At 36.0% G+C, this 15,641-nt stretch overlaps 1 protein-coding gene across 1 annotated transcript in view; it reads right to left on the minus strand.

Moving 5' to 3' along the window:
• Positions 1 to 15,641, minus strand: part of LOC120347617 (patched domain-containing protein 3-like) — a 30,059-nt gene that overhangs the window by 11,361 nt on the left and 3,057 nt on the right. Inside the window, exons 2-7 of the mRNA XM_039417667.2 lie at positions 15,479 to 15,580; positions 4,155 to 4,256; positions 3,611 to 3,754; positions 2,407 to 3,016; positions 1,122 to 1,329; positions 209 to 420 (exon numbers count right to left, since the gene is read on the minus strand). Of these exons, the coding sequence (XP_039273601.2) occupies positions 209 to 420; positions 1,122 to 1,329; positions 2,407 to 3,016; positions 3,611 to 3,754; positions 4,155 to 4,256; positions 15,479 to 15,580 (1,378 nt within the window). The remainder of the gene's footprint in view (positions 1 to 208; positions 421 to 1,121; positions 1,330 to 2,406; positions 3,017 to 3,610; positions 3,755 to 4,154; positions 4,257 to 15,478; positions 15,581 to 15,641) is intronic.

A 15,641-nucleotide genomic window follows, 5' to 3' on the forward strand; every position in this document is an offset into this window, starting at 1 on the left:
AGGGCCAAATACAAATAACTGGGTGAAACCTCACGCCGCATCTTTATTTAATAATATAAGCTACCTAGTAGTTGCAAGCACAAAAATTTTGGATAGAGATCTTATGACATGCGTTGGTAAAATTAAACTTTCCTAATTTTCGCGAACAGTATGTGAATGACAATTTTTATTTTATTGTCAACAATAACATTACGATTTTTCCACTCACCTATCATCGTAGTTATATCGACTTCATCTCGGAATACTGGACTCACAAGATCGCCGTTGATTTTTTCTTTTATTTCGTCGGTTGTCACCATAGCCAGAGCAGTCTCGTTGAAACTCCAAAACTCAAACAATGAACGTTCCTTACATTGTCCTGCTGACTTTGTGCAAATCTGAGAAAACGTTCTTCCTTTTGTACCGTTGAGGCTTCTGATTCTGAATTTAGATTAAGATCACATTTTTTTTGTTTCCATTTCAAACCTCATTGTCAAAATATGGTTTCGATTAACAAGTTGCGAAGTTCACCTCGACTTTTGACAGGAAAAAGAAGGCGGCGATTCCAAATTTGCGTCTGAACCGATTTGAATAAGTTAATTTTCGATTCGAAATGCCCAGCTCTGGGCGGGAGTCGAATACGATTGTTAGTTTTCACAACACCGAATCAGGATGCTCATCGTCATGTCTTTTATGGACAACAAATGGATACTCCCAAAGTGTGTGAACTAACATGGCGGAAACCGGAACTTAGTATGTGTACCAGGTTAGGGTTAGACCATAATTTCAGGTGCAAATAATACGGGAGTCACTTGGCTAGTCCCCAAACTCGTAATAAAACTAAAATATACGTTCTACTACGTTCCGGTGTCCACCATCTTGGTTCACATACTTCGGGAGTACCAACAAATCACTATGAGCCATTGTTAGGAGGCTCGACTTATTTGCTTAACTGGACTTAAACCCGAGTCACCATTTATTAAAGACTTGAAGTGACTCGAATCATCTAAATAGAATGACTAGGATTCGTCAACTAACTGCCGAACGCGACTCAGTGATTGATTGACTCGACTATTATCCGTGACTCAACCTGACTCGGAATACTTTAACCCGACACTGCTATAAACCACACCAGAACTTACTTTGCGTCAATTTTTGCCATTGCCCTGAACTTATCTTCAGTAAGCAAATTGTCTTCAGCGACAATTAATATTGTTTGATCTCTATCTACAACGGGGAATGTCTGTCTGTATGCAACATATTCCTTTATTATTTGCGCGTCTTCTGGCAAAAATCCACTGCTACCCGTGGGTTGTTCTCGGCGTTGTAAGAGGCCAATGAAAAGAGTTCCTGAGAACATAAAATAAAAGTGTTATAGTTTAGGGCAGGGGTGTGCAACCTTTTTTATTGGCGGGCCAAATACAAGTAACTGGGTGAAGCCGCGGGCCGCACCTTTTTTTAGTTTAGGCCTTCTGGTAGTTGCAAGCACAAAAATTGCCTATATTTGCTATTGATCTTACGGCATTATTAGAGGTTCTTGCAGAAATAGTAGATTTAAAACGCATAAACTTCTGGAGTAACTGCTATTTAAATTTTTTGTCACACCGACTTCAAACGAATGCAGTGAGAAACACGTTTTTGTAATATAAATCGTGTATTTTGCAACAGAATTTTGCTAGCTTGTTTTGCTAATATGACTGGTATGGACTTTGCGACGTAAAAGAATAAATACTCGTTTTGCGGGTACACCATTCGAAATTGTTATTTCTCCGCGAGCCGCACAACTTCTTCTTGCGGGCCGCTTTTGGCAGTTTGCACATCCCTGGTTTAGGGCATTGGTTCTCAATCTTTTAAAGCCACGCCTCATTTTTAGAATTTGTCCAGTTTTGCGCCCCACCTCAAAAATAACTAGCTACAATAAGCTAAAAATATCAGATAGTAAAGCGAAAGTACGTTCAATTCAAAAACACGTTAAAAGACGTGGATGGAAAGAAAATAATGGAATAAGTGAAAATTTTTGAAATGTAAACATCGAAAATAAGGAATCCGATCAGAAATAATGGAAATACTCAATTGGACTCGAGTATTTGATGAATGGTAACAAGTGCACAAGTGGACCCGTATACGTATAACGCAGGGATGCTGTAGCAAGAATAAAGATGACTACATACGACTACAAATTTCTAATACTTAAGATACAGTGAATTTGAAATAATTGAGATACAGCACTCAGTCGAACTGTTTTGAGTCTTGTCTCAATCAGCATTTTGTAGCGTGTAATCCGACATCATATATATATCCATATAGTTTCAGTAGATCTTGGCATTTCAGGGGTCGCCCATATTTTTGCTCAGATTTGAGTTTCCTTCACTTTTGAGTGAGTGCGCGTGGCCTTGCTTTGGGGGATTTTTTAAAAAAAATACTCACCTGTAAGAATCAACGAGAGTAGTATCACCATCTTCGGGTTGCTCCCTACTTGCACTCCCAACCAGTAAAATCCATTTTCCAGTGTCGAAGAAATCGCGTCAGGTATCTTTGCATACCACTTCTTTTTTGTTTCCTCTTTATCTTTCGTGACGTCACCAGTTGATGACGCATTATCCACTACTTTTGACATCGTGATGATGGCGGTATCAGGTGATTTGTCTACTCCGTTTTGTTGATTTTCTTGCTCGGACTCTAGCGCCATCTCGTTTTGGTAAACTTGCGCGTCCTTGATTGAATTCTTTTTCGAGTCATTGTCCCTTTCTTGTCGTTTGAGAATGCCGGCCATAAATATTACAAACATAATGAAGTCGATGAACACCAGGACGACAAACGGCAGAACGAATGCAAATAGAAAAACGTGTAACGTTGACTTGTCTTCAAATGTTAAAGTGTCTCCGTCCGTGGTGTTGACTGTAGGCGTTGGTAATGATTGTGATGTCATTTTGTCATAGCAACCATCTGGCCAATAAATGCGAAGAGTTTCGTTGGCGTAACAAGATGAATCTTTCAATCGATATTCGTCAGGAGAATCGAAACCACAGCAAGAGTACTAGAATGAAGAGAATAATACGTGTTAAATTTTTATTTTATATATAAATAGATGATAATCTTGTCGAATTACCGTTAGCCTGCCAGTATTCAACGTTAGTATGTATTAATTCAGACTTTCATGAGTTTTATTCGCGTTATCATTCCTCGTGGATTAGGTGCAGAAATAGATACGGCATAGGATGGGGGTCCATCAAAAATAAGACTCACAAACAGAGGTCCGCCGCCCAAATAGTTTGGGAAACTCTGCTTAGACAACTGTGCAGGTTACACAACTCTCAAATCTTATGCCCACCACCTTGGGTATCAGTAATACGGCAGGGAAATAAGGAAATGTTAAACAAACGGAAAAGATTCCGGTCAAAAATATTAGCCCCTTATATATCGTTAGGTACTAATCTGTCAATCAATCAAATAAATCGATACGCTAACCTCTAAGACTAAGTAGAAGACTTTTCCAACTTAATGCTTAAAGTTACGATTTTCAAGGCTTAGTTGAAAAGCCTTGCTAGAGGCGAAAAGACACATCGAAGAAATATCCATAAATCGCAATATTGTTGCCCAAAAGATTTTTTTGAATCTAGTACAGTCTTACGTGATTTTGTATCAAGTTTTTCGTTCTCATATCAGCTTCTTTCCAGACTTCGCCAATATATTCTTTTCTGGCATCAGTGGGAATTAATCCCCAGATAAGCAATGCTAGAGCTAAACCGGTGTTAATGATTAGAAACACAGTGACCTGGAAAAAGAGAAATGTCATATAAATTAAATATACAAGAGAATACTATAAAGCGAAATGAATTTGTGTCAAGATGTTAAAATTCTGAGCTGAACACAGACATATATATATTTTGTAGAGTTTCTTCTAACCAAGGTCAGACTATTACGTTCACGATCAGCTAGTTGAATCAAATTTTTCTGTGATTGATTGATATGTCGACCTTCTGAATGAATCGGCAATTTTTTGACTTTGTTTATTTATTTAAATTATAGATACATGACGAAATTTGAGGAAAAACAGTAGTTTATCATTATAACAACGTTGTTACCTCGCTAAGCACTCATTCTTTTTTATTTTTGAGTGAATTCGCGTGACCATAAAAAATATCAGGGATTCAATAAAAATAAGATAAACTTACGAAGATATGATAAAGTCGTTTATGTGCAAATGTAGCAATCAACGCAAGTGTGCATGCCAGAAATGTGATTCCGCCCATTCCTATTAGCCAGTGAGAGAGAGGCTGAAATAAAGGTAAATATTGTTACGACTTAAAATATAGATAATAGGTTATATATATATCTATATAACGGTGCTTCAGAAACCAACACTAACCTGGTACACACACTACGGGAGTACCGCTCAATCAATACCTATATACTATGGCTGCTACTGCAGTGCGAGGTGTACCGTCATATGTCGCTTCATTACCCTTATCAATTGTATATGTAGTGGCGTATCCAGGGTATGGCAACCATGGCTCGTGTAGTGGGAGCCGTTTAGATTGGGGGCGCAAAATGGGTAAAAAGTTTCAATCGCAAAATGTTTCAATAAAATAATTTCAAGTTGGATATAATTTAAACTCGTATTTATTCTTAAATATTAACGTATAAGTTGTTCAATTTTAACCATGGTTGTTAAAAATTTTCAGTCAACGTTCAAGAATGCGACTTTTTCAAACTTTGCCATAGGCGCCATTTAAAGAAGATGCCCCACTGTGTATATGTATCACTATCGTCATAATATATTTGTTTTATAAAATATAATTGACACAATGTACAAGTGATGTTGAAACAACTCCGAACTCAAAAAGGTTATACAAGCAGCCTGACAAGTGTATACCGTAGTTGTTTTAAGATAACGATTACTTTGTAACCGCCATCTTTATTTATCATAACACAATAATATACAAAACGAAATGAAAAATATGATTAGTAATGAGGGCTACCGCGAGTTCGTACATCGACCAAATGTTACCTCGGACAACTTTGGCCTCCTTCACACAGGGAAATAAGTAGAAGTTGAAAACAGTAGAATTATTGATATTTGCTCGCCAAGTGGCGCGTGATCTGGTGTATATATATTTAAAAAAAAACGAAAATTTAATCGACGCCAGACACGGCTAACCCGCCAAGCAAGTCACAAATATATACAAAAATTAACACATCGTTGATCGTTGCGGAGTGCTGGTCTACGCGGCGATGTGACCTAAATCTGGTCTTCCCGAACTGGGAGTCGCGTCCCCACAGAGGCCGCGAAATGAATTTTAACAAGCCATGTTCTAAATAATACACTAACAATATGGTGAGAATGAACAAAATATTACAGATTAAAATTTGTGTAAAAGTGATGCAATATATCTAAACCACTCAAGAATCTGTTATTCCGGAAATAAGGAGATTTTCAGCTTTCTTGGTAACTAAGAAATCGCGCCCAACTTTCTACTAAATCTTAGTATTGTTGGTATTTAGTTTAAAACACAACACTAATTCTATGAATAACACGGTGACTCATTACTACGGTGATAACGTTGCGATGATGTTTACTAATTCAGTTACTGAAGACTAATATTGTTGAAGGTTCCAAGAAACGATAATCATGTAATAACATTAAAACAGGACAGGAGCGGATTAGCTTGTAATTATACTGAGTTGTTAGTGGTAAAAATGGGAGAAAGGCCTGGAAGTTTACATTCAAAGTGAGTATAAAATTCCGTAGACGGTTTGAAAGTGGGTTTGGTTTAAATAAATTTATTACTAGAACAGAAACGACCTAAAGAACGGTCAAATTGCGTCACCCGAGAAATGATTATGACGCCATCACTTTCGTCATAATAATTTTCTTCTTTCATGAGCGTTTATTGCGTCGGATTAGAAGAAATGCTTTAACTAATGAGTTTACAACAGATGAAAATTGTTCCTACTTTCATTACAAACAAGTCTCTCCGTGAGAAACTATTGTAAGAAGTTAATATTTTTTTAGGGAAAGACCGAAATATTTTTCGCAACTAAGCAATTGAAGCAATTCTCATTTTAGAATTTTCTAATCATTACCGAAAAACAATTCTAACATAATGAATCCTGCCTCGATTCCAGGAATAATAGAAATTGAGTTTACAAGATTTCGACCAAGCGCGAAGAATGGAAACATGAAGGAAGACCAACCATGTAAATTGATTAAAACCAATGTTCCGCTTGAGAACAGGTTTCAAATTTTTTTTGCTGTGGTTATTTTAATGCTGACCACGCTTCACGCTTTCAATTTTAAAAACGTACGCTTGATAATTGCACTTTAAGGCAGAGGTGTGAAACCTTTATTACGTGAGGGCCAGATACAAATAACTGGATGAAACCGCGCGCCGCACCTTTACTTAAACATAGGCTCCCCCTGGTCTACTGATAAGATCGTTTGACAAAACAATGAAGGCGTTGCAGATTAAATGTACCGGATTTCTCATTGTCACCATCTCATTCGTGTACCGTATTTCACAGATCAAAAGGCAGACCGGGTAATCAATAATGTGATTAGATTGGGTTTTTGTTCATACACAAGGCGTACCGGACTATAGAACGCAACGGATTTTCATGTATAAAACAATAGTAACGGTACTGGTTTTGAGTGTGAGCAATATAGCATGAATCATTGTCTGAACCGTACATTAGCCGCACCTGACTATAACACGCAAGCGGTAATGGTGCTAGTTTCGAGTGCGAGCAATAAAGCATAAAGCACCATACATTAGGCGCATCGGCTTAAAAGACGCTCGATCGATTTTTGATAGGAAAATAAGATTTAAAGTGCGCTTCATTATCTGTAAAATTCAATAATAAATCAGGTAAGCAATGGCGAAGCAAACGGTATGATCGCGATACACCATTTTGAAATATTATACATAGGAATTCGCGTGCAAACAGCTGAAATAGTAACCTCGTTATTAAATTTCATCAAGTTTAAATTACACAAAAGTATCATATAGGTATCAAATAGGTATTGTGCTCAAATATGCCAAAAATATGCTGTACTCCTGTAGTATTTGTACCAGGTTAGGGTTAGGTCATAATTTTATTCCGATTTTCCTTATTTTTGTTCTATTACGTTTTCGGGAACTGTCCCAAACTGTTTGAGCAGACATATTGAAATAAAATTCTGTTTTTTTCTCTCTGATTTATATCAGATTTCATAACATAAAAAATCTCTAAATATCTTACGTAGAATGAGTCTCTTTCTATTTATTGAATTTTGAACTTTGATTCACCTGATTAAAAAACTTTAGCTAAATACTTTGCGGTGTTATCGATTAGGGTTGCACGTTAATTATCCTGACAGTTCTACCTCACCAGTATTTAAAATGTGATTTTCCACGTCATTTTGAGTTTTATCTCACATTCGAAGTTACATTTTATAAATTATATAACACAAAGCAAGGTCATGTACTCTCGTTTGATTGAAGGAAAGAATTGTAATCCCACTGGCATTCTAAGAGATTCACAAAGATAGGGTTTATCAAACTGTGCGCTCGGTCCTTCAGGGCATGGCTACGCAACTGGATACTCATATATGCACCTGACTGTATATGAAAAGGTTTGTAACCCAATATTAAACAATCTTTTATTTTCTGGAAAGACCGGACCCTATTAGTTCTGAAGTTTTGTATGCAGATCTATTCCTGTCTACGCCTCTGCATCAGAAAATTTGGTTCGAGTAAACACTGAGTTAAGTCTCACATGGCGGATAGTTCGAATCTTTGATGAATGGTGACTGGATCCAACTCGAATGACCCAAGCCTATGTAACCTAGTAGGGTAAAAATCTCTAAACCCCAAGTCTTGAGTAGAGTCAATCAATGAATGTACCGGCCATGATTTTAAACAGTGACCACTCTTATTGTTCTGCCTATGTAACTGAACTGGCTACGGTAACTTTAGGAATTAAATCTTGACCATTTTGGCGTTGTCGTGAGCATCTTGGAGTTAGGGGAGGTAGGGCGCGTAAATTTGTATCTTAATCAATCGGGGGGAGGGGGGCCGCAGGAAATTTCACCGCATGGAAAAATTTGCCGCATGAATAATCACCGCAAGAGCATTTTGATGTAAAACAAGTATTTGTGATCAGAACATTGAGGTTTATAGAGTTAGGGTATGCTCTTAAATAACGAATCTTTAAAAAAAAAAGTTACTTCAAAAACCTAACTGTTTTTATCACAAATATACACTTGTTTTACAACAAAATGCTCTTGCGGCAATTTTTCCTATGCAGCGAAATTTCCTGCGGCGAGACTTCCTGCGGCGAATTTTCTTAGAACCGATGACATTGCTTGATTAGACAAATTTTTATATAATCTCGTTGTTGCGATCACATTCGTTTATTCAAGACCTACGCAACAAAGGTTACATTTACGAACAAAATGCATGAACTTTTATATCTTATATAGGTGATATAACAAATCTTAGATCAAAGAAGCTGAGTTGAATATTTACATTTACAGGTCGCCACGTTTTCGACGAGCCGACCCTACCTGCCCGGCTGCGGTATCACTTGCCTATCAAAATTGCTTCGTTGATGGGACTAGATTTGCAAACTTTGATTCGAGGCTTTTGAGTGATCAGAATAACGTATTTAAATATAAATCACGCAGACTACCGGTACTGTGGTTAGTCATTGAAACCTAGTGCAAATACTTGAGCATAAGTGACGAGAGGCCTTGTGATTAAACCGCCCTATCGACTTTCCTCTCCCCGGGATAAATATACAAATTCAATCTCATCCCAACTCAAGTCGCATTGGCTACCGGTACTGCGATTAGTCATTGACTTCAGCATAAGTAGGCTAATTGGACGAGAGACCGTGGTTGCTATGACGAATAATATTGCAACATTAGTGTCATGTTTATGTTTATCATTTCACAATGCTTATGTTTCCAAAATATCAGCTAATTTAGCGGTGTTTTTTATATAAATCAACGGCCGTAGGAAGGGATGGGCGTTTTCGAATACTTGATGTTTTTAAAAACGAATCCGGAACAGGTATGTAATTGTATGTGATCGTGATCTTTTTATTGTTATGTCCTCCAGACACGTAAATTACTAAAAAAAACATAAAATTCACCACTCCAAACAGTCTCTGAGCGTTCAAACATAATAAGAAATATGTTTCATCAATAACTCACTAGGTAAAAAGAGTCCTATTACAAAAATGCATTTTACAAATATGGCTTAAAAAAAGATGATTCGAAATTTTCGTCTAATTCCAAACCGATTCAAATAATTCACTATTCGATTTGAAATGCCCAGCTCTAGCCATGAGAAGACAACTCAAATTCAGCAAAGAGTTGTCATAAATCCGATTCTCACACCGCAAATTTGTTTGTTGCTTGTTTATATGAAACTGTTAAATATATGTAACAGTTGTCTGATTTGCCTTATCCGGATTTGTACGCTTTATCTTATCAGTATCACAGCTTTTAAGACGTTGAAAAATATTTCTTAGAAAGGATTTACATATTTTTGAGTTGTATGTACGATTGACCTCCATTATCTATATTCTATAGGACCGCATATTGGTTTACCGGGATGCAGAATGTATGACTTGAAAGTCTTACAATAATGCGACTTGCGAAAAGTTTATATAGTTTATCTCTAATACTTGGCAACTTTTGGCGTTATACTTTGAAAAATTTTCAATTCGTTGAAAAAGTTTTCTGTCTAAACTTATTAAATACATTGACCTCAAAACTTTGAAGAAACGATTATTGATAAAATAGGATCTACGATAAAAATACATCCAACATGTCAAATCTTATTCCATATTTAACATTTACGCTATATGGATAAGGGAGTAAACCTGAATTTCAAGAAAGACTGGCTATTGCACGAAGTTATGATTCGTCAATTTTTTGAAAGTAGCTATTCAATGCGATGTCGCGTTGATATTGTTGTACGCATTGGGTCACCAATTCGACGCCGAATTCTTTTCAGTAAAGCGGTACATAACAGGTAAGACGATAGCAATATGAGTGTGTTTTAGTATTATTAAAAAATGTGATTTTTCTTCGGGCTTATTTAAATATTGCTAAAGCCAAGCTCAATTTCTAATATGACATACCCTAATTTCCTTTTGTTTTAATGTTGGGCATATTTGTTCATGTTTAGATGAGTTACATGAGGTTTGCTTAGTGCCACAACTTTCTATGTTTAACACAGGTAAAGATGACCAAAAACTTCAGTTACCATGACTCATCCTATTCTAGAATATTATGATCCTTCGTGTAATATATACGCTTTCACCTCGTGTCAGTGCTTTGTGTAATCTTACATCAATCAATATGCCCTTTAAGTATTCTGATGGAGCAACTGTGATTTTCAAATATTATCTCAAAGCCACTTTCGACTGGTTTATTTATAAAACAAGTTTCTAATGTGAGATCTAAGTCTGTGATAACAAATTTTCGACCAGATTCACGTTTAGACTTCGTGTATATTACATGATATATAACATGAAATAACGATAAAATTCATCAAAAATGTTATCAGTCAAATGAAGGTGACTCATGTAAGTTTTATAATCAAGTGGTTTTTATTGGGAATCCAGTTTTATCATAACAGCATTTATTAGACACGAAATAGACATATATTGCATGAAATATGACATGGTGTGCGGCTAAGGGCAAATGGATGAAATTTTTATTAAAAATGTTATCAGGTGAAATGAAGGTGAATCAACAACCATTTAATTTTTATAATAAAGGGTTTTTAATGGAAAACCGGTTTCATCATCCTGTCATTTACTGGACACAAAATATGAATCGTTTTGATGTTATTTATCGATCTCGATCGGTAAGTATGTTGATAGGTATTTGTCTGTTTGTCTGTTAGACACTTTCGTATGTTACGCGATATCTCACGAAAGCGAGGTTGAATCTGCTCAAAATTTTGCATGTGTATTCATCACATCTCGGACCAGAATCGATTTTGGATGAATTATGTCGTATAATTAGCGAGTTAATATTTAATTGGTAATGGGACACTCGGTGTCGCTATTGAGTCAAAGCGAAACCGCAGATCGCTGTCGGCGGTATTCGATCGATATCTAGTTATGCTGTTGTTGTGAAAAAAAACTCGTTTTTCTCTTTAACTACTGGACCAATTGCTTTCAAATTTTCAGTGGTTAAAGATTGTTGTTGTCGCTAGAAAGCTAATGCATTTATTTATCTCAAAAATATTTGTGGGTTCTATGAGATTCGTTTTTCACTTTGAAGTTTTTTGTGATGACATCATCGAAAGTAAAAATTGTTTGCCGTGGTTTCGTGATCGTCTTAGTGATCTGGTGCTAAGGTACTCTATAAGATTTGATACTACTTCGTGTCCATATATTTGAGCAAAGCCTTATACAATCTTTACGATATGCAATAGCGACCAAAAGAGATTTTTAGGCGTTGGACTAACAATGCGGACATCGCAGGTTAAAAATCTCGTACCGCTGCCACCACTGGTACCGCGGGGCTGTACTGTGATGATGTGTAATTTTCCACCAAACACTCCTAATATTATTCATGGATTGCGGAAAACGAAAGATAATTTAACCATATTGAAAAAAAGCGTTCAGGCAAAATGTATTTTGAGCTGTGGTCATATTGTTACTTATCGATCTTAAGATCGGTAAGTATGTTGATAGGTATTTGTCTGTTTGTTTGTTTGTTTGTTTGCCTGTTAGATACACGCAATATCTCACGAAAGCAAGGTTGAATCTGCTCCAAATTTTGCATGTGCATTCATCATAGTTCGGAACAGAAGCCTATTGATTTTCGATGAATTATGTCGTATAATTAGCGAGTTATTGATTAATTAGTGATGGGACACACAGTGTCACTATGGAGTAAGAGCGCTGTTTTGGGGGATCCCCTAACCTCCGATATATAAGTCTTCGGTCTCCGATCGATAAGTCTTCGGTCTCCAATCGATATTCTCGTTTCAACTTTGATGCGTTACTAAACAGCCCAGCTATGACATAATGATACTAATATTACAATTGTAGCGATGATTGTTGGAAAATAAGATTAAAAAGGCGAGGTTCATGTACTTTCATGTTTGGTTTTGACGTCTTTAAGCCCCGAGGTTGTGGCTAATTTTTTTTTTGGAAGAATCCGACAATTGTCTCGTCAAATATTTGAACCGTCATTTTTGTAGATGTTATCAATGACTGGGATTTCAAAATCGGTTTGTGTCAGCCAGTGTATGTGTGTGTGCTCGTATGTGTGTGTGTGGAGCTGGCTTGAGTTGTTGTCATTTTCTATTTGTGACTGAGAATATTCCCCGACGATTTAAATATATATTTGAACTCGTTGTGTGTGTGTGCGTGTGAAGTTGTTGACTTGTTTTTACTTTTGCTATGCATGACTAAAAATGTTCATCGGTGATTGTCAAACTCGCTATACGAGTACTTGTATGTATGTGTATGTGTGTGTTTATGCGTGTGTGTGTGTGTGTGTGTGTGAAGTTGACTTATTTCGATACTTTTGCTATGCATGACTCAGAATATTCATCGGTGATTATTATTTTTCTACCTGGTATGTAAGTGTGTATGTGTGTGTGCGCGTAAATTTGACTTATTTTGTTACTTTTGTTATGTATGACTGAGAATATTAATCAGTGTTTGTTATTCTTAAACTCGCTATGTGAGTGCGTGTGTGTGTTTGAAGTTGAGTTATTTTGTTACTTTTGATATGCATGACTCAGAATATTCATCAGTGATCATTATTTCTTTCCTTGGTATGTGAGTGCTTATGTATGTATGTGTATGTGCGTGTGTGTAAAGTTGACTTATTTTGTTACTTTTGCTACGCATGACTCAGAATATTCATCAGTGATCATTATTTCCTTCCTTGGTATGTGAGTGTTTTGTATGTGTGTGTGTGAGTGCGTATGTGTATGTGTGTATGCAATAAAGTTGACTTATTTTGATAGTTTTGCTATTCCTGACTCAGAATATTCATCAGTGATTATTATTTTCTCACTCGACATGTGTGTATGTGTATGTGTAAGTAAGTGTGAAGTTGACTTGCATTGTTTATATCTGCTATGCATGACTGAAAATATTAATCAGTGTTTGTTATTTTCAAACTCGCTATGTGAATGCGTATGTGTGTGTGTATGTGTGTGTGGAGTTGGCTCGAAATTTTGTTATTCAATATGTGTGACTCAGAATATTCAACAATGATTGTTATTTTCAAGCTCGATATATGAGTCCGTTTTATGTGTATGACGGGTGAATTACATTCAAATCACAGTGATATGTGTTTATTAAACAATTACAACACTTTAAAGAAAAGCAGAGTTTATTTTTATTTTAAAATCATTAAAATGGAAAAGTATATCTCAAACTCATTCTCAGTCAAACCTAGTCCAATTCACAACTCTTGACGAAACTATTGGTTTTTACCGATATCAATCCGCATAATCTTGAGAAACCGGTATCGTGGGAAACTCAGTTATGCTTTCAAGTTGGTATAAATTTATGATGATTATTTTGAATCATTGAGAGAATAGGTACATGCGGTTTAGCCGATACATTAAAGGAAACATCGAACGAGAGATAAGAAAATTGTCGCACGACCTGGCCCGCTTTGTTAAGTTTACTTCACTTTTATCTCACTGGTTTCGCAGAAATACCTTCATCTTTCTGTTTGTGTACAGGTTGTTTCAGCTCATGTAAATAAATAAGCGTTACCGCGATTTTTATCGTAACGTTTCCAAAAATGCTAACGACACGATACATAAAAATTTCTTGGAAGAACAACGTGGTCCCCACGAGTAAATAAACAATGTTGATTGTCGATATACTTATTACGCGTTTATATAAAGAAAAATGATACAAACTGACTGGCGAGTTCAACTACAAAAAAATATAAAAAGCTCAAAAATCGAAGGGTAGAGTAAGCCTTCAGACAGTGGTTTTGGGGGAAAAAACGCAAAAGAACGATAAGCTGCAGAAACTTTTATTTACATGGTGTTAAAAGTAACACAAAATTAACAGAAGTTAAGATGAAATGCTACTTCAAACATTTAACTACTGACATCTTTTAACAGTATTGAATTACGGCAAAATGCCATTTAAACATTTCATGACTGACACCTTTTAACAGTATTGAATTACGGTGAAATGCCGTTTTAAACATTTCACGACTGACACCTTTTGACAGTATTCAATTACGGTGAAATGCCGTTTTAAACATTTCACGACTGACACCTTTTAACAGTATTGAATTACGGTGAAATACTGTTTTAAACATTTCACGACTGACACCTTTTAACAGTATTCAATTACGGTGAAATGCAATTTAAAACATTTTACGACTGACATCTTTTACCAGTATTAAATTACGAAGAACTTCCATTTAAACATTTCACGACTGACACCTTTTAACAGTTACTTTTTTACCGTTGTCATGACGAAAAATTGAACCTTAATTTTTAACACCCTGTATTGTTGATATAATTTAATTGATCCTTTAGAATTAGATCATGATGGTCCAAATCCATAACGTTAAGTTCATAGAATTTTCAAACCGAACCGAGCATGGCACTGAATGCGTCTGCGATTTGTTGCCATTTGTCGAATTATAATTAAATTATAGGCTCATTAAACGAGTAATTGTGAATTATACTTGTTAGAATATAATGTAATTTAGTCTACACGCGTCTCACAATGAATTGTGTAACGTGAAAAATATAATCGTCAAAACAGCTGTTTTGTTACTATAATTCAGTAAAGCGTCGCGGGCCGGATTACGTTACTCCGCGGGCCAGACCCGGCCCACGGGCCGTAGGTTGCTGACACCTGGCCTAAACGTTCACAAAACAACGCAATGGTGTCCAACTAAAAGCTAGAATGCATGGTATTTCGGAAATTCGGGTGGAAATACCTAGGGGCTCCACCCACCTCCTCAGAAACGAAACTTCTACAAAAATTTTGTGCCATTGCGGTCCCTGAGTAAAGTTACTTTTTTACTCTTGCAGCGTCATATTTGTAAGACAACGAAATAGTTCGAAATATTCTTAACTTCAAAAGCTTATAACTTTCTAACAACTAAGCAAGTAGGGTATTGAGACATTTCAAAGAAAAGCAGATGTGATCGTGAAATCAGAAAATAATATCATATTTTGTACATACATTTGATCAAAATATGTCCTAAATACAACTAAGTTTTCCATGGACATAATGTCATCAAATGAAGATGTTTAAAAATTAAGCAAAAATATGTTATTCAAAACACGCAATAAAACCTTTGCTAACGATTACAAATGATATGACTGTAGTAGAACATCTTAAAATAGAGAGAAACAGCCAGAATAGATAGATTATTTGCAAAACTGTAATCTTATTTACCCCATTGCCATCAAACTATATCTCAGACCGATTCAATAAATTCAGTACACCAAACCTGTACACAAAAAAATTAAATACTTCTTACCCTGAAGGATGCACAGTTTTCCGCAATTTCTTCGACATTTGTTTCACCCATGGTAATGATTGCTAGAGGTATAGTTGCGGTTATGAGGATTGCACCCATATTCTGAATAAATTGTAATAATTAGATTTTTTTGACTTTTTTTTTTTGTACGGATTTCATATAG

The sequence above is a fragment of the Styela clava genome, chromosome 1 (assembly GCF_964204865.1).
Source record: "Styela clava chromosome 1, kaStyClav1.hap1.2, whole genome shotgun sequence".
Taxonomy (NCBI): domain Eukaryota; kingdom Metazoa; phylum Chordata; class Ascidiacea; order Stolidobranchia; family Styelidae; genus Styela; species Styela clava.